This window comes from Xyrauchen texanus, chromosome 6, assembly GCF_025860055.1.
Source record: "Xyrauchen texanus isolate HMW12.3.18 chromosome 6, RBS_HiC_50CHRs, whole genome shotgun sequence".
Classification (NCBI taxonomy): Eukaryota; Metazoa; Chordata; class Actinopteri; order Cypriniformes; family Catostomidae; genus Xyrauchen; species Xyrauchen texanus.
The window spans coordinates 19,780,855-19,807,301 of record NC_068281.1 but is presented as its reverse complement, the minus strand read 5'-3'; the positions used below and the strand labels follow the sequence as shown (position 1 = coordinate 19,807,301).

The 26,447-nt window shown below is 38.3% G+C and overlaps 2 protein-coding genes across 4 annotated transcripts; both read right to left on the bottom strand.

Moving 5' to 3' along the window:
- Window positions 1-375: 375 nt before the first annotated feature.
- On the bottom strand, window positions 376-8,588 carry LOC127645262 (transmembrane and ubiquitin-like domain-containing protein 1). Of its 2 annotated transcripts, XM_052128824.1 has the most exons (4): window positions 8,496-8,588; window positions 6,223-6,791; window positions 1,083-1,257; window positions 376-1,004 (listed from the first exon to the last, which is right to left on the bottom strand). In XM_052128824.1, the coding sequence occupies exons 2-4, from the start codon at window positions 6,744-6,746 to the stop codon at window positions 906-908; spliced, it is 798 nt and encodes a 265-aa protein (XP_051984784.1). In that variant the 5' UTR covers window positions 6,747-6,791; window positions 8,496-8,588; the 3' UTR covers window positions 376-905. The 2 variants fall into 2 exon arrangements, with proteins under 2 accessions (XP_051984784.1, XP_051984783.1); XM_052128823.1 differs by having other exon boundaries at window positions 376-1,257.
- A 2,485-nt stretch (window positions 8,589-11,073) lies between these two features.
- LOC127645049 (uncharacterized) lies at window positions 11,074-25,943 on the bottom strand. 2 transcript variants are annotated; one of them, XM_052128566.1, is made up of 10 exons: window positions 25,345-25,943; window positions 21,930-22,740; window positions 19,002-19,475; window positions 18,497-18,645; window positions 18,122-18,338; window positions 16,479-16,638; window positions 15,305-15,396; window positions 14,518-15,193; window positions 13,134-13,248; window positions 11,074-12,787 (listed from the first exon to the last, which is right to left on the bottom strand). In XM_052128566.1, the coding sequence occupies exons 2-10, from the start codon at window positions 22,696-22,698 to the stop codon at window positions 12,701-12,703; spliced, it is 2,739 nt and encodes a 912-aa protein (XP_051984526.1). In that variant the 5' UTR covers window positions 22,699-22,740; window positions 25,345-25,943; the 3' UTR covers window positions 11,074-12,700. The 2 variants fall into 2 exon arrangements, with proteins under 2 accessions (XP_051984526.1, XP_051984527.1); XM_052128567.1 differs by having other exon boundaries at window positions 18,134-18,338.
- Window positions 25,944-26,447: the final 504 nt, after the last annotated feature.

Sequence of the window (26,447 nt, the reverse complement as noted above, 5' to 3'; positions counted from 1 at the left end):
GCTGGGCCGCGATGGTGCACGGCCAGCGCAGAAAGAGCTGATTAGCGGGAGAGCGAGATAAAGGGGATCCGGAGGCGCCAGTTCAAGAGAGACACACACCTGGCCATGCTGCATGTGTCCTTATGTTTTATGTTTTAAGTTAATTTTTATAATTAAAGTTTGTTTATTGTTCAGCTGGTTCCCACCGCCTCCTTTCCCACCTTTGAACTGTTAGTCTCCAAACACTAACTTCTGTATTATTTTCCACAAAAACATTTTCTTCAAGACTTCATAAACCTTTAATGTAAACATTAATATAGGCTATGTAGCAGTAAAGCACTGAAGAAATGACACCAGACACCATTAAATAAAAGAATGATTTAATAGATTATTTCTCCATTTCAAAAACCTTATAGTACACAAATTATTTTAATTTTCCCAACATCTAAGAGCAGTTCTGCCTGCTCTCCGTAAATACAGTTCAAGTCCGACAGACAGCCTGATGAGCCATCGCTTGAAACTTGGACAGTCGTAACACCATCATTTTTTATACCCTCTTACAAGCAAGCCCCAGTTTCACACTGGCAGCATGCACATAAAAAAATATGAAAGAGGACAGGCACAATAAGCATCTATTTAAAAAAAAAAATAATAATTAAAATCAAATATGTAGCATATCTGTGACCCAGCATAAACTTGGTGCAGATGGCAAAAGTGATGAAGAAAAAGACAAACTAAAACCACAATCAAAACAAGACCTCAGAGATGAGTGATTCTCTGAAATCATTGCCTTCAATCAAATTGAAAAGTTCATAAATCCCAGAAGACATTGCCACTGGCCCTGGTTAAGTGAGCAAGTGCAAAGTATGTGTATTCGTATGTGTGCAAACACGTAAATGCAGAATACGAGTGCACACAAATGGCCATCAACGTCGGTATACCCCAAATGCAACAAAACTAAAGAAGATGGTGATGCCCACGAGTGAGGCGGTGGCAGGTGCAGTGAAGAACTGGCGGTACTGGATCTGGAAGTACCAGAGCACAGAGAGCATTAGCACAAACAGAGGCACCATGAGGCTGCCCACGTTGAGTGCCACATGCACCTGATCTGCAGCCTGTGCCCCTGCAGGCATTGCCTGTGTGGCATGCTGTGAGATGTGGCAGTGCAAAACACTGTTGTTAGCCAGGTTGAGAGAGGCAAGCGTCTGGGTGTCATCCTGTAGGAGCTGACCCTGGTAAATCAGACGAACCTGATGTTCCTGTCCAGCAAAGTAAGTCCTGAAAATACAATCGAACACATACATATGTATAAACCTAATTTAATGACCTAAGACATGCAATTTAAATCTGTCATCCATGTTGCTTTGTTGATGCATTTTAAAGCATTATTACACTTCAAACATTGTTGAGAACAAATTTTGAAAAGCTTGAAATATTTCCCTTCCAATAGATGTTAAAGGGATGTTCACCCAAAAATTATAATTTTCTCATCATTTACTCACCCTCAACTCATATGACTTTCTTCTGTGGAACACAAAGTTATTTTAAGAATGCACGATTTGATTTTGTCCATACAATGTAAGTCAATTGGATCCAAAACTTCCAGGCTTAAAAAAGGAAATAAATGCAGCATAGAAGTAATCAATTGACGCAACTCAAATGGTTTAATCCATGTCTTCTGAAGCAATACAATTACTTTGGGTGAGACAAAAGTCCTTATTCACTATAAGGCCCAAAGCATACTTTGGTTTTGACACTTAGCGGCTGTGTACAGTCGAACACTCAGCCTTTCGAAGCATCCTTAATTTGACTGTGCACAAATAAAGAGGCAGTTGGTGCATCAACCAGCAACTTCATCATTTAAACTCACATCTGCATTTTGAAACTAACCCAACTGGCTGTGAAAACTGCTAACCTGGCAACATTGTGACTGGTTTGTGTACAGCACAGGACTTAAATTATGGTCTGTTATTCACCCAAAGTTATCGCATCACTTCAGGAGACATGCATTAAACCACGAGTCAATGGATTACTTTCATGCTGCCTTTATGTCCGTTTTGGACCCCATTGACTGTATGGAAAAAAACACCTCATGCATCCTTTAAAATATTTTTGTTTTCATACGAAGTCATACGAGTTTGAGACGGCATAAGGGTGAGTAAATGTTGAAATTAAAATGATCATGTTTGGATGAACTATCCTTTTGTGTTCATAGGGAAACATCAGAAGTATAGTTGAAGTCAGAAGTATACATACACCTTAGCCAAATACATTTAAACTAAGTTTTTCACAATTCCTGACATTTAATCATAGAAAACATTCCCTGTCTTAGGTCAGTATGGATCACTGCTTTATTTTAAGAATATGAAATGTCAGGGCCTGAGTAGCTCAGCGAGTATTGACGCCGACTACCACCCCTGGATTCGCGATATCTAATCCAGGGTGTGCTGAGTGACTCCAGCCAGGTCTCCTAAGCAACCAAGGGTAGAGTCACATGGGGTAATCTCCTCGTGATCGCGATTAGGGGTACTTTCAAGTGGTAAGTTGTGCGTGGATCACAGAGAGTAGCATGAGCCACCACATTCTGCGAGTCTCCGCGGTGTCATGCACAATGAGCGCAGATTGACTGTCTCAGAAGCGGAGGCAACCGAGACTTGTCCTCCGCCACCCGGATTGAGGAGAGTAACCGCACCACTACGCGAACCTAACAAGTAGTGGGAACTGGGCATTCCAAATCAGGAGAAAAGGGGATAATAAATAAATAAAAAAAAGAATGTGAAATGTCAGAATAATAGTAGAGAATTATTTATTTCAGCTTTTCTTTCTTTCATCACATTCCCAGTGTGTCAGACGTTTACATGCACTTTGTTAGTATTTGGTAGCATTGCCTTTAAATTGCTTAACTTGGGTTAAACATTTTTGATAGCCTTCCACAAGCTTCTCACAATAAGTTGCTGGAATTTTGGCCCATACCTCCAGACAGAACTGGTGTAACCGTGACACGTTTGTAGGCCTCCTTACTCGCACGTGCTTTTTCAGTTCTGCCCACAAATTTTCTATCAGATTGAGGTCAGGGCTTTGTGCTGGCCACTCAGATACCTTGACTTTGTTGTCCTTAAGCCATTTTGCCACAACTTTGGAAGTATGTTTGGGGTCATTGTTTTAACTTCCTGGCTGATGTCTTGAGATGTTGCTTTAATATATCCACAAAATTTTCCTTCCTCATGATGCCATCTATTTTGTGAAGAGCACAAGTCCTTCGTGGATCAAAGCACCCCCACAACATGATGCTGCCACCCCCATGCTTCACGGTTGGGATGGTGTTCTTCAGCTTGCAAGCCTCACCCTTTTTCCTCCAAACATAACAATGGTCATTATGGCCAATCAGTTTTTTCAAATTTGTGTTTCATCAGACCAGAGGACATTTCTCCAAAAAGAAAGATCTTTGTCCCATGTGCACTTGCAAACTGTAGTCTGGCTTTTTTTTATGGCAGTTTTGCAGCATTGGCTTCTTCCTTGCTGAGCAGCTTTTCAGGTTATGTTGACATAGGACTCGTTTTACTGTGGATATAGATACTTGTCTACCCGTTTCCTCCAGCATCTTCACAAGGTCCTTTGCACCAAACAACATACATCCCTAGGAGACGAAATGTGTCTCCTTCCCGAGCGGTATGATGGCTGCGTGTTCCCATGTTTTTTATACTGGTGTACTATTGTTTTTACAGATGAACATTTTACTTTCAGGCATTTGGAAATTGATCCCAATGATGAACCAGACTTGTGGAGGTCCACAATTTTCTTTGAGGTCTAGGCTGATTTCTTTTGATTTTCCCATGATGTCAAGCAAAGAGGCACTGAGATTGAAGTAGGCCTTAAAATACATCCATAGTTACACATCCAGTTGACGCCAAGTAGCCTATCAGAAGCTAATTGGCTAATTGCCTAAAGGCTTTACATAATTTTATGGAAATTTCCAAGCTGCTTTAAGGCACAGTTGAATTCTGACACACTGGAATTGTGATATAGTCAATTAAAAGTGAAACAATCTGCCTGTAAACAATTGTTGGAAAACCACTCATGTCGTGCTCAAAGTAGATGTCCTAAATGACTTGCCAAAACTATAGTTTGCTAATATTAAATCTGTGGAATGGTTAAAAAAATTAGTTTTAAATGACTTCAACCTAAGTGTATGTAAACGTCTGACTTCAACTGTATCTTAAAGATGAAATATGTAAAATGTTTAGTGTTAAAATAATTTACATTTTTTGTTTCTGTGGCACTATGTTTCGAGCAACCCGCCACAACGTTACTCAACCAATGCTGTGAGTTGGGGGACGGACTCTTTTTTTGACCAACAGCAGATGGTGTATAAAGAAAGCTGTTTTTAAAACAAGCTCTGCATCCCAATCCAGACCCTATCCAGCCTAAACAGCATCCAATATTAGAATTAGGGTGTCCCAAATCATAGTATGTGGAAATTAGTGTCCTAAAGTTGCCCAGACGGTAAACTTCTTCCAGTACATTTTCAAAGTGTGGATCTGTGAACTCTTTTTTTTTTTTTTTTTTTTGGCTAATATTACCGACAATCTCTTGCGAGACAGAAGAGGAGTTTGACCGTTCATTTCAGAACTACAATTGTCATACGTGAAAAACAACAAACATGGGGATCAGACCAATGGTGCATCATCACTTCATGTTTTTACAACTTAAAACAACTTTAAATATTACGTGAGTTTGGTTGAATGCTTGGAGAGAAACTTCTCTCTGTCGGACTATGACCATGATCAGCTCATTATATTACGAACGATCAAGCGGCTCCATTTACCCGCCAGGCCATTTGAGAAATAATTTGAAAAGCAAAAAATGGCCTTGATTCAATTAACCTGAAAAAGAATTCCTTTAAATTAATGTTTAAAAATAATTTGACATGATAACAACACAAAATATTTGTATGTTTTGTGTGTTTGGTGTGCGAGCACGTAACGGAATGCGTACATTAATTTCAACCCACAATCAGAAATTGCAAGCAATTGTATGGCCCGCGAATAATTTCGTAAATACTCAAATGGCCCTTAATGGAAAAAAGGTTCCCCACCCCTGCTTTAAGACATACTATAAGTAGGCAAATTGGGATGCAGCAAAAGTTTATTTTTGCAATTCCATTTGGAGCCGCTAGTGGCACAGAAATTACATTAAGTATTTTGAAAAAAGAATTTTTATTTGTTTAAGTTCCATTTTTATAAACAGAATAAAAGCCCATTACAAATCATAGAATCGTGTTGGACCAATGTTTTTATTATGCATCCACACAAGCTGTTTTACCAATGAATAACTTTCCATGACTGAAACTCTCCTATCAGACAGATATTAACATAAGTGTGCATTCATCCACTGCATACACCATGTAGACTCCCACACATTTTTCATATTTCCAGAAGATCAAGAACCCTTCTGTTATCATTCTGTCTAATTGTAATTTAACACAATGTTAAACACAATGTCTAAAAAATGGTCACTGCTTGCAAGGATGGCTAATTTTGTCTCACGAGGCTCATGAAGGTATTTTTTTCTCTGATTTTAGCATGATGCTACACAGTGCATAGGAAGGAAAAGTGAAGTCAGAACAAAAGCTCCCTGGCTGGTAACCATGTGTGGGCTGCTGTTGCAGACATTTTCTTGGCAGAAGCTTTCTTTAAGATTTCAAATAGACTGACATAAGAATGTACTGTATATGTTGCCTAGTGACAATTCAGCAGGTAGCCAAGACTACAATTTATTTGCTAAAAACAAATAAATACAAAACTCATGAATGGCCACTAGACAAATAAAATCAAATTTTGAGGGTGAAACCTGAACACTTCAAAGTACAGTATGTAATTTCTAGCATCAAAAGAATTTCAAAAATAATGACCGTTTATCAATCACTGCCTCTGTGATCAGCTGCCATTAATTGAGCCAAACACAAGTCTTGCCCAAACTCTTACAATTGGTTTGAACTAATAATGCTGTATCGGGCGGATTGGGTTGCTCAAAAAGAGCAATGTTTTGAAAGTGCCACAGGAAATTAACCTACGAATGGTTCACTTATAGTTGTCTCTCCATATTGGGCTGGAATAAGAAAATATTTCAAGATAAAAAATGACCACACAAAGACAAACAAACATAACATAATGCTTTGAGTGCCTTGCGTACCTTATCTTTAACACCTTTTTCAAAACTAACTTCACATTTTCAGCCACTTACCTTTTAAGATATCCAATTGTGTCTTGAGGATTCACTTGCGCTGACCTCTCTGTATCATTCAAGAACTTCAGCCTGAGCACCATGTTTCTTTGGGTGTCGTTTGGTGCATCTTCGGCCAAAGGCTGTGTGGCACTTGGGACACTGGCTGAAGGCTGAGACGAGGGACCTGCTGCATCTCGATGTCTCAACCCATCCCGCCCAATCCCTTCTTCCTCCAAGAGGCCTCCCTCAACTCCTTCAGTCCTACTACCATCTGGGGTCTGTCCCTCTGCTCCCGCTTCTGTTCCAGGCTCATTCTTGTCACTCTCACTGATGCCACCGGGCAATGAGTCTGTGTTACCCGGAGGGAGAGGCTCCTGACTGTCAGTCTCTGTAGAGGGGGCGGTCCCTGGGCTAGGTGAGATGAGGTGTTCAGGGGGTTCAACAGTGTGAGTGGAGACCCAGGCCAGAACCAGGACGAGCCCCAGGAAAACTACTCCAAAGAGCAGGGTGACCTCATCACCCACCCCCTCTATTAGAGTCATCCTGGTCTGCTGTGTCCTGGACTAAGGCAACTTCAGACTAGGCACCTACAGCACATGTTCACAATCACTAATTACACTCCTGGTGAGAAGATATATTCCTCTGTCAATTACAGGGTATGCATTATGTATCATTAAAGATGACATGACTTGAATGAAGAGATCCTAAAAGTATCGTTCACCCAAAAATGGTTATTCTCTCATCATTTACTCACCCTCATGGCATCCCAGAAGTGTATGACTTACTTTCTACTGCTGAACACAAACTAAACCCTGTTAGTCCATTCAGTGAAAGTGAATGGTTGCCAAAACTTTGAAGCTCCAAAAAGTACAAAGGCAGCATAAAGCATTCTGCTTGGACATTTATAGTAAAAAAAAGGGACTTAAATATTGATCTGTTTCACACCCACACCAATCGTATCCTCACCTTCGGAAGACATGGATTTAATCACTGGAGTCTGGATTACTTTTATGCTGCTTTATGTGCTTTTTGGAGCTTCAAATTTATTGTCACCAATAACTTGCCATTTATGGGCCAACAGAGCTGAGATATTGTTCTAAAAATCTTCGTTTGTGTTCTGCAGAAGATCCAAAGTCATCCACATCTGGGATGGTTTGAGGGTGAGTAAATGATGAAAGAATATTCATGTTTGGTCGAACTATCCCTTTAAAGGTGCACCAAGAAGATGTATAGTCATACAGAACATCAGACAGATAAGCAAGAAAAAGAAGGAGGGGGCTACTTAAAGTAGACTATTGCAAGTTTCTTTACATTTATTTATTTATTTAAAATTTAAAAACGTTTTGGCCTATTTGATCATTCCTTCAATGTAAGACTATGGGCTTTTTTATATATATATATACACATTTACTGATCGCCTGGTGTGGAAAATCCCATCTCAAATGTAGTTAGAAATTATAGAACAGACTGAGAGTGGATGTAGCTTGAAAGCTGTTGGACGAGTTGCATTTAATCATTTTGGTCTTTATGGATTTAAAAAAATAATAAGCCTTGACTGTAATCCCCAGACCACAACTGGGTAAGCATAAAGGGTTATGTAAACTGTTACACGCATAAACTGCAACCTTTGAACACAAAGTTACAGTGAAGTGGTCCTTCATTTCCCCTCTTTAAATGTGAACGTCAGCATGTTTCAGGCCGTATCTCAGACTGCATGATGACATGAACTTTCATTATGTATGCAGTCCACAGCATAGTATACTTCCAAAGAGCAAAGAGGTCAAAACAGGCTTACAACAGATATTTCGGTACAGCGCGCGCCAGATATAAAAGTAACGCAGATCATGAAAATACAAATATCTACATTTTCCAAATTCAGTGAATGTCGACAGGTGTAATCATATAAACGAAAAATTGAATTTACACGTCAAAACCTTAGAATTTACTGAAAATTTACTTAATTGAATAGGAAACGGAAAAACAGATGCAAACAGCCACGTAGCCGACACACATAGCACAACTTTTTATAAAGTAGTTTCCCATTAAAAATCTGACAAACCTAGAATTCTCTGAAACAACAAGTCTTTGGTCAAGAGCACCGGGTCTGTGAAATGTGAGACAGGAAAGCGCTCGCGCACAGCTCGACGCTACAGCCACGAAACAAGCTCGCGAGCAACCTACACGCGCTCAACGCAGATGGTTATTTAGTTACGTCTCAACTGGACGAGCCCCCAAGGTTAGTCGACGTATAACTGAACAAAACCTGTATGGGTTTCCGGAAAAATACTTACAGTTGACATATCACATCGTATGATGGTCCATGATTAGCACCGTTCATCGGCAGCGCTTCCTGATCACTTGCAGAACAGAGCAGCGCAAAAATGACAACTTCCGGTAAAAAAAAAAAAAAAAAAGATTATACGTCAAAATAAAGGTACACTGGCTTGACACTAATCTAACCATGAATTAACTGTTTATTTTTTGGAATCACCGATAAATTATACTTAAATTAAAAAATGGCAAATATAATTCTACAAGTAGCAAATATTTTAGACAAGGGGAAAACTTCAGTCAATTAAGTTGTGCCAAAATCTTTAGTTTTTATGGGGTTTATTTGCATCCAAAATTAATAGGCATATCTCTTTAGGGACTCAATGGTGTTTTCACACCTTTTTGCAACTAGAATAAGCTGAATAAATTGTCTTTAAAGCTAGTTCACCCAAAAATGAAAATTCTCTCATCATTTACTCACCATACTACCCCAGATGTGTATTACATTCTTCTGCAGAACACAAAGATTTTAGAATATCTCAGCTCTGTAGGTCCATACAAGGCAAGTCAAAAGGGCCCAGTCCTTTGAATCTCATAAAGCACATAAGTGCATTATAAAAGTAATTCATACAACTTCAGTGTAAATCCATATCTTAAAGGGTAACTAAACCCTAAACCAACTTCTGTAAGCATGGGGCTTTATTAGTACTGGTCATTGATTCAAGTAATTTTTTGACATTTGTGTATAAAGTGTTTTAATTCTACAATACATGGTGTAAAAACGTCTGAGTGCTGCCCTCTTCAGGTTGAACGGTGGCTACTGCAGTTGAATTTTCCTATTGGCTGTTGCGGTACTTCATGACGTAAGCGGTGACAGCTGACGTAAGCAGGTTCCAGCTCACCACGCCCTTGGTACGAGCTACCACGCCCATGGCAGTATAAAAACCATCTTGTTTCGTCAAAACCACTGTAGCGAGTCAGGAGTTGGAATTGTGAGTATTGAAAACGATCAGGATAGAGTATTTTAGCATCTATTTAGCATAGCATTTATATAGTTATTTAGATTATTTAGTGTAGTCTAGGTAGTTAATTAGCATATTTGTTAGTGTAGTATTGTTAGAAGCATAGTTAGTAGCATAGTATTAGGCCAGTTAGGATAGCTTCAAGTTAGCGTAGATTATCTGTATTTAGTACAGTGGTCAGGATGGTACGTAGGTGTAGTGTTGCTGGTTGCAACAGCACTGCTGGACTGTATAGCTTTCCAGCAGACTTGGAAATTAGGCCAGTGGTTGCATGTCCTTGGCCTGGAAGACCACGAGTTCCGCGCTAGAGCTGTAGGAGAGTGCAAACTGCATTTTACGTGGGATTGCTTCTCCAACGCAATGGAGGTGGAAATGGGCTTCTCCAAACAGCTCGCGCTGAAAAGCTGACGCAGTGCCAAACGCTGCTCCTCCTGCATGGACTCCACCACCGCAGCGGCGTCTTGAGGTGAGTGATCATATATATTTGAATCACAATTTATGGTTAGGCTAAAGTTAATCCTCTGGGGTAGACAAACGCACGGCGCATTTGCTGGATTTTTTCACATAGCGGCAAAATATGAATATGCCTACAGAGCGCACGCTATTGACATCAACTCGATAAAACTCATCAGATTCATGTACATGTCGTCTTGCGACCGTGTGAGGAATAATAATAACATAATAGTAATAGTAATACTCCTGGAGAAAATTACCACTCCAGTCACTCTCCATTTTAGAGTCTGACAGCAGCTGTCAATTAATCCGTCACTACGGGTCTCAGGTGCACGCCCCCCCGCTCAGCCCAGCCCTCGTTTCGTCCCCTCTATCCCCGCTGGTGTCTGCCCACTTTTCCAGCATTTTTCAAATATTGCTAGTGGGTGGAGTCAGACTCTGAGCAGGGGTTTAGTTACCCTTTAAGAAGCGATATTATAGGTATGGCTAAAAACACACATATATATTTTTTTACAATAAATGTTCACTTTCACACAGCCCTCCTAAGCGCTCTTCTTTCCAAAGAGTTGTTCATCTTTTGTCTATGCAATTCACAATCTTTGTGCATATCACCACCTACTGGGCAGGGTGCAGAATTTATAGTAAAATATCTAGTGAATATTGATCCGTTTCTCACCCAAACCTATCAATATAAATTCTGAAGACATAGATTTAACCAATGGATTACTTTTATGCGCCAATGGAGTTGTATGGATTACTTTTGTGCTGCCTTTAGGTGCTTTTGATCTTCAGAGATTTGGACCCTGGTGACTTGCATTGTATGGACCTACAGAGCTGATATATTCTTCTAAAATCTTTGTGTTCTGCAGAAGAATGTAATACACATCTGGGGTAATATTATGGTGAATAAATGATGAGAGAATTTTCATTTTTGGGTGAACTAGCTTTTTAGATAATGGCAAAATCCCCTTAAAAGTCATGGTTTGCCTTTTGATAAGTAGCCAGTTATATCAGAGATTTGCATATTCAACTTTTAATGACAACTTCAGAGGAAATTTTCAGGGCTAGCCTTGAGCAACCTTCAAATTCTCAAACCAGAAAAGACAAACAAGGTTTTCTGCTTTTTTCATTTTTAATAATCTTTTTTATATAGACATTTTACTATGTATATAAACAGACATTTTGATAAATTTTCCAACCCGCTACCTGACACACATTCACTCACACAGTCCACTTACATTCACTTTCCATAATAAATTATGTTTCCCTCTAAAGAAAGCCAATGCACACAGAGAAAGTGGTATATTGGTGACTCAACCATAAAATAAGTCTTCCATATAAATAAGATCTCTGATTTAAAGATATTTATCCTTTTCACATTCAGTACCTAAATTTTTGTGGATTTAAGCAAGGCCTTGAAATATTTAGCAAACCATAACTGCTTATTCAGTTGAAATTAACTATGCACAATTATTTTTGTAAACATTGACAACACATACATATCAGACTAGATTGTCGTCTTTCACAAAAATAAATGGTCAATGTTAGCCTATCCATATAAACCCAATTTCTATGTATTAATTTCTTTAGCATGATGGAAGAAAAAAAAAAATATATATATATTTTTTTTTTAAAATTGCAGCAACATTTTAACCTAAATACCTTTGTTAAACTCCTCTTTATAAATTATCTGAAGACAACAATGAGGGAAAATCTGTACGCTAAAGGCACAATCAAAAATTCAACATTCTCCACATGGGAGAGATAAACATTATTTAATAATTATCCTGCAGTTACATGGGTGCATTGCTTTCCCCTCACATGTCACCAAAGCTGACAATCATTTTGAGAAAATATGTAGATATAACCCTTTCCTGCATATACTAATCCCTGCACATTCCTTTTCAAACTGTAACTCCATACCATTCACATCCAATAGACTTTAATCAACAGCCTCACATATTTCTTAATACACGTCCATGCTTATCCTAAACCCTCAATTCTTTCAGATGTAGAATCAAAGAGCAGCAGTGGTCGTGGTGGCTGCATCTAAAATAACAATATACAAATAGTTGTCGCTCACCATCAGACCACTCCACACTAGTGTTTACACCAAGGTACCTCACATCCATAAAATATACTATAACCCATACTTGTCCCATAAGACATAGTTGGTGTCTTCTCCCGAGCTTGCACCTAACACACCAAAATAACAGTGAGGACAACAAAGGGATGTGGGAACACCATTAAAACAAAATTAAAATAGAAAATGCTGGAGCCCATTTAATAATAAACAACCTGCTCCTCTCACACCTATGACCAAATATACCAAAACCTTTCCAGAAGTACTTCTGAATTGTGATATTGTATTATTATCAATATTTCCATTACTTAAAGGCCCTTAATTGTTGGCTGGGGGTATTGTATGCTTTATGATGCGGTAAAATCAATCAGAAACCCAGGCACAGTTAAACTTACTACATACCATACACCAATTAAAAATTTGCATCTCTATAACCAAATAATTAAGATAACATCCACCCATATTTCTTGTGTTAACAGATGTGTTGTCCTAAAAACAAAGAGCTGTTCACATCCTGTGTGTACAAACACATTTAGAGACACTCACATACACACACAGACACATACGTACACAACAGTCTTTCTGAAAACAACAAAACCTCTTGAAATCGTGAAAGTTGCACATGCTCTCTGAAGCACACAAACAAACACTCTCTTCTTTTATGATGTCATAAAGGAACATCCAGGAGCTTTTTGTGCAGGTACTGTTTCACTTCCTCTATCCCATTCAGCTTCTCCAACTCCAGATAGGGCAACTGCAAGTGAAATGAGAAAAATATAAATTCTGCATTATTTCACTAACAAAACAGTGCCAAAAATGCCATGATACTGCAGCTTTTTAGACAATGGTATTTTAGTTTTTTAAATATCATGCATTACCATGGAATATATCAAACCACCATTTTATTACCATCTGATACAAATCAGTGTAACATAGTACAGAATTTTGTTTTTTGTTAGGGTTTTACTTAAATTCCCATTTTATATAAATATGACTGCAGATTCATTTTTTTATCTTAATCTTCAGTCTGAAAGAATAAAAATAACCAATTATTTTCCTTCAGAAATAATGAAGGATGTTAATGTGCATGCAATTTTTACCTGTAGTATAATGTATCCCAGCAACTGCAGGTGGCGGTCTCTCATTGCCCTGGATCCAACCAGCACATCAGAATTATGGCAATAATGCCATTTATCATTTACTGACATTATAACTCTGCATGTGTGAAAGGACAGATAGCTTGAGTTCAAGATGGTGAGCCAAACATTCAAGTCAAGAAAGCTTTCACCACTTTCATCCTGGATAAATGTTTAAGTCAAAAACATTTGCTGCAATTCTTTATTAAAGCACAACAGTGCACACCCACTTTTTCAGCCGTCTTTGTTCTGGAAGTATTTTTTCCCCATTCTTTCCGACAATAATTAATTCATAAAATCCTTCATAAATAATAATCTATGTCAACCAGCTCTAAAGTGAATCACGGATTACAGGCTTTGGAAATTATTGGAAAAGACAAGGGTGCAAGACTGTGTACTTAAGGTCTTTCCTGAAGGCATGATTATAAGTACAAAAATAATATATTTTAATTGTATTGCAAAATACAGTATTAAGTTACTTACAAATGTATATATAGTTTGAATGTGTATTATGTGCATAATTTATAGTAGCTTCAGTGCTTGCTAGATTAGTGGAGTGTTTCTTCTCAGGATCATGGGTAGTGTAGTTCTTCACCAGAAATTAAGCTATTAAACACGATGTGGAAAATTAAGTTGAAATAACACAGACTGATGGCTTCAACAGAAGCATATACCATTGATGAACAACCTCGGAGCTCAAGGTAGGTCTGTTTTAAAAGATTTAAAGGTTATCATAAAAAATGTATTCACCTATAGAATTTTTTCTTCCAGAACCCGACTGTTGCGCTCTATTAATTTTAATCAGTCTCTCTGTGTTAAAGGGGCCATGACATGAGAAAATAAAATTCTCCATGATCTTTTCAAATGTAAGAGTTCATTGTACTATCAAAATATACTGTAAGTTTCAGAACTCAAAACTTCCTCATTGCATAAAGAGCATTTGTTGAACAAAAGCTGCCAAAACAACTTGTTCTCTACTTCCTATACATTTTAATGTCACACTGTGGTAGACATTTGCATCTGACTGAATCCACAACAACACTGTCAATGCCTACTTCACCTTATAATCTCCGTAGCCCGCTCAGTAGAGGTGAGATGCAAGAAGAGAGCAGATCAGAACAGTGGCTGTTTACTGCCAAGTCTTAAAGAGGATGCAGCACCAAAATTAGAGCATTTCTTACAAAGGGTCAGAATGAAGGTGGAAAATAATTATGTTTTACTAATATATGACTCTAAAAAACCTAAACTGTACTAATATTATAAGTGAACCTCAAGGAAGGCATAAACATAATAAAAAAGGCATGTCATAACCCCTTTAAGGATTTAGGCCTGGCTAACCTGTACTGACCTTTTCACTTGCTCTCCTGTGGTCCGGTCAGCTTCTGGGTTTTCTGGGTTGAGAAGCTGCAGTGGAGAACTGGCCACTACATCACTTTCACTACCCTCTGGGTATGTCACACCTTCATAAAATGTAGTGATCTCACAGTCTGGCCCCGGGTTTGCTCCTTTTGAGATGACAGCACCCCCTTCATCCTCCAGAATTTTTCCAATTGAGAACTGGAAGAGGGAGTCTTGCGGCGCAACGGTCCCTGGAACAGAAGGCCCTGCATGGTTCAGGCAGTCTGAGGGGCTACTAAGGGTGGAGCTGTCCTGGCTCTCCAGAGAGTGCTCCTTGGCTAGAGTGGAGTAATAATCTGAAGTTGTGTAATATGGATTGTAGTCCAATTTTACCGTTCCATTAGGATCAACTCTCTGAGCTGTTGCTCCTGCTGTTTGGGGGCGCATGTGAGCTGAGAGGAAGGCAGACTCCTCTCCTGAGCATTTGTCACCCCCTTCATCCAGTGAAGGGGCAAAAGGAGAGAACTTCTGGAAGTCAGTAGTGAGAGCTGCGACAGAGCCAGAACCCCCGGGAGATTTGAGGTTGAGTACTACACATGGGGTTGAACCTGTGCCTAATGACACTGCTGGTGGCCCAGTCCTGATGGGGAGAACACGACCTGTGCTGTCGATCCACAGCAGGAAATCTGGCATAGGGGAAAACCATATGAGTTTCAAATAACTAAAGTTTCTAAAAAAACAATAATCTGAATGCATATGCAGTGGTAGAAATGGTTGCATCATAAAAAGGAAAGAACCTGTGCAATATCCTGGTGCTAGAACCTCATCCTGCTTGTAGCTGTGCTCGCCAACAAGCTGCCTGAGTGCCTCTGCAACCAGACCTTTGTAACTGAAATACAAACAATACACAATACACTCTGAACTCACTGTAGATGTCAGCAGGACATTTACTTGAAGTTTCAGTAACAAATAAAAGTGTGCAAACTTTGTGTCGGCACGTCCTGTTGTCCAAAACAAATACACTCAACAACTAAATTCCAGTACACTGTCTGCATACACTTAAACAAATATGAGGAACTTGGGTTGTTTTTGAAAACAATCTCAAAATGGATAAACAGATACATTTGGTTGTTAGATCAATCTTGAACTTACGCTTCTTATCCAAAGTGAAACCTTTTCGGTCTCCATTGGATTTTGAAAGAGTTATACACACCATTAATCACATCTCGGCTTGACTACTGTAACTCTTTATATTACGGAATAAACTCTTCTGCGCTAACACACTTACAAATTGTACAAAACGCAGCAGCCAGACACTTGAAGCGTGTCAGGAAACACGAATCAATAACACCTACACTTATCTCCCTACACTGGTTGCCTGTATGCTTTAGCCTCTACTGTATATCTCACCAACGTACTGACGCCATAAAATCCCCCTAGGCCCCTGAGGTCAGAAAAACAAAAACTGCTTATCAAACCGAAAACCAGACTCAAGCAAAAAGGTGGCCGGGTTTTTACGTTAGCCGGCCCCAAACTATGGACTGCAATGCCTCTACATATTAAGTCCGCCAAATCTCTTCCAACTTTCAAAGCCATGTTAAAAACACACAACTTCTCAAAGGCTTATAATCTCATCTGAATACTTTTTCTGCTTAAAACATATTCTTTTAACCCACGCTTAAACCCACTCAGATTTACACAGGTGTCTAAACTCTTTTCTTGTATAAAACATACGCTTTTAAATTCATGTTCAAAACCCACTATCTCTCTTCAGCCTTAAAATACTGTCTAAATCCTATTTTTGATAAAACATGTTATTTTTTTTAACTTTTTAATATTTTAATGTCTTTTCATTTTCATTTTTGCATTTGACTGTAAAGCACTTTGGTCGACAAATGTTGTTTAGTTAGTGCTATATAAATACAGTTGACACTGACAATATAGAATTTATCTTCAATCTTATTGACTCACCTGTATTTACGGTTCACCTCATCTGCAGTTAGTGCGTGATCAAACATGAGCACTTTATGGGAGTCCTGAAGGCGAGGTCCAGTATAATCCTTGTATTCCAACTCTACAGCTGCATCCAGTAGTGAAAGGTACCGCCGTACAATCAGGGCATATGGACTGTCTACATAAAATACAGAACAGGCTCAAATTGAATTGCAAATGGGGAAAAGAATCATTCATTCATCCACTCTTTCTACTGTATCTTTGTGTCCAGACAGGATTATTTATAATACTGTATTAAACTACAATGAGAATCAGCTTTTTTTATTTGGGTTAATGTGGCTTTCATAAATTTGTCATGAAAATAATTTTATAATGCAAAAAATCTGGATGGTCCCAAAATAGTCTCTTTTTTTCATCTTCTTCTTTTAATTTTGCAGTGACACATGACCCAGACATTTCAATAGGCTTAATTTTCTTTATGCAAAATATAATTTCTTATTTTTTTCTTTTGATTTTGTGGGGAAACATGACCCAGACACTTCTTTTTAAGATTTGCCTATAAAGATTCTTTACTGAATTTCGGCACAGGGTTATTGAGTTTCAGCAGTTATGTGGGGCTTTGTATTAAAGGAATGATTCACCAAAAAATTTTAATTCTCGTATTATTTACTCATTTTCGCTAATACCATCCAAGATGTTTATGACACAAAACAAGATTTTCAGAATGAATATCTCAGCTCTGTATGTCCATACAAATGCAAGTACATGGTGACCAAAACTTTGAAACTCCAAAAAGCACAAAGGCAGCATAAAAGTTATCCATACAGCTCCAGTGAGTTATGGTTGAAAAACAGACCAAATTATAACTCATTCACTATAAATCTTGATATCAGCCGTCTCCTTGCCGATCATGATTACAAGCTCGATTAAAGTGTAATCAAGCTTGAAATAATGATTGTGCCTAGATGTACAGTGCAAATGGAGTTACATTTAGTCTGTGCTCACCCAAAATCAATTGGATTGCTTCAGAAGACTAAAACACTAGAGTCTTATAGATTAATTTTATGTTTCCTTTATGTGCTTTTGGGAGCTTCAAATTTTTGGTCACCATTCACTTGCATAGTACTGACCTACAGAGCTGAGATTTTTTTTCTAAAAACAGAAAAAAGAAAGACAAACATATGAGATGGTACGTGGGTGAGGAAATGATAAGAGAATTTCAATTTTGTTAGAACAATCCTTCTAACAGCTATAGAAAATCTGCAAAATCAATGTTATTTATATACAATAATAAGAGACAAATAGCTGCAAAATATTGCAGCAAATATTTTAGCAGTAAAACAGCAAATATTGTAGCAGTCAATATTACATAAAGATAGCCAGCAGTGGTCCTGATTGATCAGAGGGTACCTATGATGAGTTTGCAAGAGAGTATACCAGTCCAAGGCAGTTTTGGTGTTTACTTTTGGGTGACCATGATATTATAAATTTAGCTAATCAAACATTGGAAAAAAAAACCTGAAGCCATGAAATATGAACCATCTGGAAACAAGATATTTTACAAGATATGTCTCTTCTATCTTTTAAAGAGACAAGCACTAATCTTATTAGCGCTCCGCAAACATGCGTTTAGAACAAGATTTCAGTAGTGATAAACTCACTGGTGACATTACTGATAAATGATGGAGAGAAGACACGGTGCAGGACAAGCCCTGGAAAATGGCCCAGCTGGAACAAGGACATGAGGATGTTAACGGTGGCCAGTGGAGAGCTCAGAGCCTTTAGTTCGAGCACCATCTCCAGCTTGGAGAAAAATTGAGCCTCGTTAGCCGGTCGATAACTCATTCGACTGAATGGGAACACAAGCTTCTGGATCACCTAGACAGAGCAATAGAGGATGAGCGGGATACATTTAAACATTTAATTGGCATACATTCCTCATTTGATTTAATCACCATTACATTAGACAGAAAAGAAAGTTAGCTAGATTATTTTACTGTGTGGCCATGTCAGAATACACAGTGTCCACATCTAACCTTGCTGTCCAAGAATTCACCCTTCTTGACCAAAAAGTCAGCAATTGTATCCAGCAGACGCGTTTCTCTGAGACGATGGCGAGCGATATACTTGGCGATGAGGGCCATGGTGTAAGGTGTGATGCTATCAACCTTTTTAGGCAACTCCTCTGAAAAAATAAAATAAAAAATAAAAATAAACAAATCTAGAATCAACACATGAGATTGAAGGTTGGCTTATAATCTCCAATTCCTTCCTGACAACACAAAATCTTTATAAAAACATGGCATCTAAAATGAGCTTTTTTTTATAAAATCTTACTGTCATTGCCAGGCTGACTTGACATAAAATACTGTCAAGAATGACTTCAAGTGCTTTATTGATGAATCAGGCATCTCTAGCTTTGATTCTAAACATTATTTCAGATTTTACATATAGTATGATTATTTTAATTTACGAATGTTTTATTGAATACTTATTATTAAAAGTGCTAAACAAATACATTGAATTCTTTTTTAAATTCACCTGCGAGGCTGCTCACAAACTTCTCCTGCCTGTTCTGGTAGAAGAGGTGAGTGCTAAAGATAAGCTCAAGGCTCTTGTTGCTGGCTTCCCTGGCACATGCTGAGAGCATCTCATCTAGCAAGGCCATCTCATGGTCCCTGATGCTGCTAACGCTGGCCAGCGTGTGCTTCACCAGCCGCAGGATCTTCCGGTTCACCACCAGCTGTTCAGGGGAGGATGCATCTGCCGCCCGCAGTGCTCTCCACTTAGTGCGGTAGTAAGAGAGCAGGAGGAACAGCGTCTGGGGGTGGCGCTCCCGCTCAATGTTCTTCTCCAGCCCAGCGAGACACGACTCAATCAAGGGATGCTGGCTGGATGGATGAAGCTTCATGCTGCTGCTGAAAACCATGGAGATGTCCTTTTGGTTAAATTGAGACAGGCGAGACTGGGACTCTTCTTCCAGCACCTGCACAATCTGAGAGTCACTGGGCAGCCCTGAAAAAGGCAAAGAATACATTAATTAAATGATATAAGATACAGTAGTATTTTAATAATAAATTGCCCCATGTCTAAAAACTACAGTTACTCGGTAGTTGACATGTCAAGCCAGTGTCCTGCACTGTAACATGCTATATTGTATCTAAAACTAGCCTTTTTGTTTATTCTTGTATAATTATTGTATATGCAATTTTTGTGTGTCCTCAAATTAATTGAGAGACTACATGGAATATCTGTACTTTCAAAAATTCATGTCATACTTCAAGGCTACTTAACTGTGAAATTGCAGAAAGTTTATAAAAAATTTTGAAAACATTAAAAGAAATGGTGGCCAGTTACACATCCCCACAAAGCCAAAACACAGTAACTATGACACCAGTGAAAGAAAACGGCATCAAAGATTTTTAATTCAGCTCAGTTGTCTCTACTAATGAGTTAAAGAATTGAATGAGTTTTGTTTGATTAGGGAGATGTAAAAATGTGCAGTGTTGGAGGGCCTCCAGGAACAGGGTTGGGAACCACTGGTCCAGCCAAATGTGGTTGTCACACCTCTGCATACTTCAAAGGACAGCTCAAAGTCTAAAACAGGGATTTTCAGGGCCTGGGTAGCTCAGCGAGTATTGATGCAGAACACCCCAGTTGCGGGTTCAAATCCAGGGTGTGTTGAGTGACTCCAGCCAGGTTGGCCCGGTTGCTAGGAAGGGTAGAGTCACATGGGGTAACCTCCTCGTGGTCACGATTTAGTGGTTCTCACTCTCAATGGGGCACGTGGTAAGTTGTGCGTGGAACGTGGAGTGTAGCATGAGCCTCCACATGCAGAGTCTCCCTGGTGTCATGCACGATGAACCACGTGATAAGATGCGTGGACTGATGGTCTCAGAAGCGGAGGCAACTGAGACTTGTCCTCCGCCACCCGGATTGAGGCGAGTAACCGCGCCACCACGAGGACCTACTAAGGAGTGGGAATTGGGCATGCCAAATTGGGATAAAATCAATTTCTTAATAAAAAATAAACAGGGGTTATCAAACTGTGATCCAGGGACCCCAAGTGGGCCCTTGCAAAAAAACAAAATTCACTGTCAACTTAATACAAGAGTAAAAATTTTAATTTCTAACTATTTCTTTTATCTTTAGTGCCTTAATGATATAAAAGCAATTTATATAAATAATTCAATTTTGCAAACCATGTTTGTATTTTTCTATAATATCCCACTTTACCGTTTTAGTCACACAGTATAAATGTGACTTCATATAATAAAATAAATAGCTTGGAATCCCCATAAGAGGATCATATTTGGGGCTCCTTGTCAAACTCAATTTTGACAAAATGCGTAATTACTGTGTTTTGACTTTGCAGGACAGTAAAACATCTAAATATACACTTTCCCTTAAAAATACTGCATTGTTTTCCCCTTAAAGGAATAATGCACCCAACATTTTTAATTCCCTCTTCATTTAATCCATCCTCATACCATCCCAGATGTGTATGACTTACTTTCTTCTGCTGAACAAAAAGATTTTAAGAAGAATATTTCAGCTCTGTTGCTCCTCACAATGCAAAAACAAAAAAACATTTTGAAGTGACAAAAGCACATAAAGGCAGCATTAAAGTAATCCATAAATAAGTGTGGTTGTGAAACAGATCAATATTAAAGTCATATTTTACTATCAATCTCCACATTCACTTTCACATTATTCTTCTTTTGCTTTTGGCAAATTGCATTCTTCATGCATATCGTCGCCTACTGGGCAGGGAGAAAAATGTGTAGTTAAAAGAAGTTCTTAAATGTTAATTTGTTTCTCACCCAAACCAATCATATCACTTCTGAATATATATATTTAACAACTATAGTTTCATGAATTACTACTTATGCTGCCTTTATGTGCATTTTGAAGCTTTAAAATTTTGGTACCCTTTCACTTGCATTGTGAGGACCTAGAGAGCTAAGATATTCTTCTAAAAATCTTTGTTTGTTTTCTGCAGTAGAAATTCATACACATCTGTGATGGTATTGGCGAAAATGAATAAATAATACGAAACTTAATTTTTGTACAAAGCCCCACATAACTGCTGAAACTCAATAACCCTATGCGGAAATTCAATAAAGGATCTTTATAGGTGAATCTTACAAAGAAGTGTCTGGGTCAAGTTTCCCCACAATGTTATTTGTCAACTACACTTAGCACGTTCACTTGCATACCAATACGATGATAACAATCGAAAATCAGTTTATTTAAAAAAAACTGCATTGAAATCATGATTTGAAATCATTGGGTTATTCTCTGCTTTTGACATAAAACATAAACAGGCATGCATACAACACTTCGCAAAATCAGGATAATGGGCCAAAATCTATTCGTGCAGATTTCAATAAAGTTGTCAGCTATTAAGCATAATCATAAGAACGTGCTCGGTCACTTTAGTCAATGATCCAAACTTGAAGGACTTACCAAGGGCAGTTACAGCATAAAGGCAGTTAACAATGCTGAAATTGTCGAACTTGGAGCAGTCATTGACAATGGCGTCACAGAGCGTCTGAAAATCCTGATTATCCAGAATCTGTCGTACGCTGTTCTCTACCGAGCTTCCACAAGCGGATGAAGGCAAAGCTCCTTCACCCGCTCCTCCACTTCCACCCGCCTGACCCCCAGCCTGCTGAAGCACCAGAAGCTGACCAATCTTCTGCAGAGCGATGGGGTAGTGATTGTGCGAGATCTTCCCTGGATTCTGGGTGACCCAGCGGAGAACTTCATCCACAGTGCGTGAGCGATCAATCAGCCGTTTCATGGTGAAAAAGGTGTCGTAGCTCATCTTCTCATGGATGAAGTTCCACGTCTTTTTCTTGCTGTGGTGAAAATGTGCATGCGGTTGATAGTGCGGAGGAGGGAGGTGAGTGACTTGCGGGTGTGTGTGGTAGTGCTGGTGGGTCTGAAAATGGGGCCGGTGGCCATCTAGACGTGCCTGATAAACGGGTGGGTAATTTTGATGCTGATGCACATGTGGATGATGTGGAGGAAGCTGGTGATGGTGGTTCTCCAGCATAGGCAGCCCTCCTCCCATCAGGCCGATGCGGCGACCTGGCTTGCCCCCACCACCACTGTACATGCGTGTGGTGTACATACTGGTGAGAGCACCTGGACTCAGTAGGCGTGACAGCTGGTGTGGCAAGGAGAATCTCCTGCAAGTTAAGAGGCTGTGGCGAACAAGCAGCCCCAGCATGGTATTTGGGGTGATCCAACAGTAAAGTTCAAGAGAACACTCCTACAAATAGAAACAGCATGCTTTATTAAGTAGTCTACACTTCAATTCACTTAATTTTTACATTAATTTGCTAACTGTAGTCAACCACATCCTTTAGTGAGAAACATAACTAGATACAACATAATTTTTTGCCACTAAAAAAACTAAACTCATCTCCACACTAATGAGGCAGGCAGAAGGTGGTCTGTCCATAAACACATGGTAAATTGAGACTCGTCAGACTGATGCCATTTCCATCGGAGCTGTGAGGAGGAGAAAAGTCTGAAAAAAGCTCCTCTAATATAAGTTAAAATGGTGTCTGAATCATCAAAAGCTTCTTTCACGATTAAAAATGCAATTAATGGTCCGGGTTCAAGACAAGTTAAGCTCAATCACAAGCGTTTGTAGTATAATGTTGATTACCACAAAAAAATCATTATACTTGTCAGTCATTTATTAAAAAAAGAAGCTGCAGTGGTAACTGTACTGCACTTACAATGGAAGTGAAAGGGGTCAGACCATAAACATTAAATACACACTGTTTAAAAAGTATAGCCACAAGATGTAAATATTAAATGTAAATGCTCTGGTAAACACCACAATGTCTGCAAATCGATTCCTGATCATATTAACACATATAATGTTTACATCAGTGTGTATTTTAATGCTTATGGATTATACCCATTAACTTCCATTGTAAGTGCCATATAGTGTTATATATAGATTATACACTCATTAATAATTAAAAAAATATAAAAAATAAGAATGCATAATAATTATTCTTTGTGGTAATCTACATATGCCACAAATGCTGTTGAGCTTAAATGGTATTGACCCTGGAACATTCCTTGAAGGGATAGTACAACCTAAAATATTTATTATCTCATCATTTACTCACCCTCATGCCATCCCAGATGTGTATGACTTTCTTATGCTGAACATAGATTAATATTTTTAGAAGAATATCTCAGCTCTGGTGGCCCATTCAATGCGAGTGAACTTTAAGGTCCAAAATGCACTTAAAGGCAGCATAAAAGTAATTATGAATTTGATCAATGTCTTCTGGAGCAATATGATAGGTTTAATCGGTAAGAAACTGATTAATATCTCCTTTTTTTACTATAAACCTTTACTTTCATTTTCACATTATTCTATTGTTTTTATTGATTCGCAATCTTGGTGCATATCACCACCTACAGGGAAACGAGAAGAATTTAAAGTAAAAAAGGACTTAAATATTGATCTGTTTCTCACCCACACCTGCCATATCTAGTAGTGGGTAAAAATATAGATTTTTCCCATGCATCGCAATTTTCATTTGAATTATCTCAATATCGATCTTTTACTATATGCACAACCCTCCACTACAATGAGAGGAAACCACTCACATTTTCAGCCAAATTTTGCACAATGTGACTAAAATGTATATATTTGGCAACTTGCTGGTAAATGTTCATATTTCACTCATCAGTAATTGTGTAGTATAGTGGTGGATTATTCAGTAGTGAGATCCATTCACTGCATGTTGAGAATAAAAGTTGTTCCGTGTAATGCATGTCCAAAAACGAGATCCACGTGACTCTCTTGTTATTGAATAATGTTCCTTTTAACACCCTTTCTGTTCTCTACAGTCAGTTGATCAAAAACAACTGATTTCGAAATCATTCTAAAAACATAAACATTTATTTCTAATCATGCATTGCATGGATGAGGTAAGACCATTAGAGTCCTCTCTTGTTAATATAATTTACAGATGCTCTTTACAGAAATGCTGCTTTTGTTAAAGAGACAGTACCAGTTTTAGCACGTGTTCAAAAAAATCTACGTAAATACTTGTAAATAGTACAAATTATGTAACATAAAACATGTAACAAAAAAGAATATATGAAATATAACATCTTATTTATTGATTGAATACATTGATTTGTCAATTTTTTAAAAGCCAAAATATGACCAAAATGACAAAAGAAACAACTAGAAATATAATATAAATATATGATATATTTAAAACGTAACTAGTAAAATGTATATTTTCATTATGTACCTAGTTAGAAGGTCCCCAGTATAATTAACAGCATTAGTTGGGAGTGAATTTCTTTCAAATTTAAGCAAAAGAGACATTATAAGGAATATAATTTCCTTATTCCCGGAATAAGGAAATCTGTACCATCAAAATCAAGCCCATATTGATTCTGAAGATTTAGATTTAACCACTGGAGTCAAATGGATAACTTTTAAGTTGACTTTATATGCTTTTTGGAGCTTCAAAGTTCTGGACACCATTACTTGCACTGTATGAACCTACAGAGCTGAAATATTCTAAAGAAAAAAATCCATGCAAGATTTAATGCAAGATGACATTTGGCCATTTAAAGACCAATCACAATTTCTAAGACACTGTATATGGTTCATGATTTTAACAGACTGTCTAAAATAACAAGCGTATCTATTGTCAATGCTTTTTAAGAGTGTAAAAAGTGGCAGAAGTACTTACAACATCCTCTTTGAAATGTGTGATAAATTCCACCGTACACAACACAAACATGATTTCATATTAACTGGCATAACCCTGTCATGCAATATAAACTAAAACATCAGAGATATGGTTGTTAAAGTAAAGCTTACATGTTTATCTCAGAGGATTGCGGTTGGATGGATGTGCAGTGTCAGAATTTCACCCGCAGGAGATGGTGTCAATGGCAAGATTATTGCACTCAACTCAAATCGATTCCTCAGCTCTACGGCTAGCTGTGCTAAAGATTGGTGTAGAATTAAAAATCCCTCTAAATAAAGGTTTTACGGGGCCTGACGAGCTTTCAAATGAGCATTAGGTGAGGCCCCGGAAGAGGACCAGAGCGCGAGCGGCTACACTGAAGATGTCACACTACCTGACTGTTGAAACTGGAGTAATGCTGTTCAAAGTCATGAAATGGTGAGTGGTTTAAAATATGGCTAATATAGTACGTGAATATGGTGCAATCCGTACTGACAGGAGCACTTGACTTGATCAACATGCAAGTCACAGTGATTAGCAGTGTATGTGAATCTAAAGCTGTCTGATTGAAACTACTTCACACTACGATCTCGATAGAGACGTATACAGAAAACTCATCGCTTGTCGCCGCGACTGACACGTCTGTCAGGTCTGTAACCTCGGTCTTCGCAGCCCTCCGCTACACTCCTCTTGCACTCCTCCAGTGGTCGTCAGACGCCCCGGTGTTCGCCATGTTCCCGGAAGTCAACAGAGACAGACGGGAAACACGTGTTTGTTTGGCGGTGAGTCTTTATTTATTTAATTTTATTGCGAATATATATATTTTTTATGATATGTTAATAAAGTTAAATGTGTACTTATAGTACAATTATTAGTACATCGTATACAAATAAAATATTGTTTCTGTAAGATTAAGTTTCTGAATAATCCTAAGTAATTTCTCTTTCATATATTTTTGGAATAGAAGATATTTACCAATAAAAACTTTTTTCAAAACTAAAAAATAAAGGTTTGTCTTCATAAATTTACATTTATTAATGAACAATTTACTAAAAACCACAATTACATACAAAAAAACACATTGCTCATCCAACATTTTATAAACAATATATGTATTATCTTGTTACAATGGCACCTGTCAAAGGGGTGGGATATATTAGGCAGCAATTAAACAGTCAGTTCTTGAATTTCATGTGTTGGAAGCAGGATTGGAGTGCGGTGAAGTTCGTTTTAT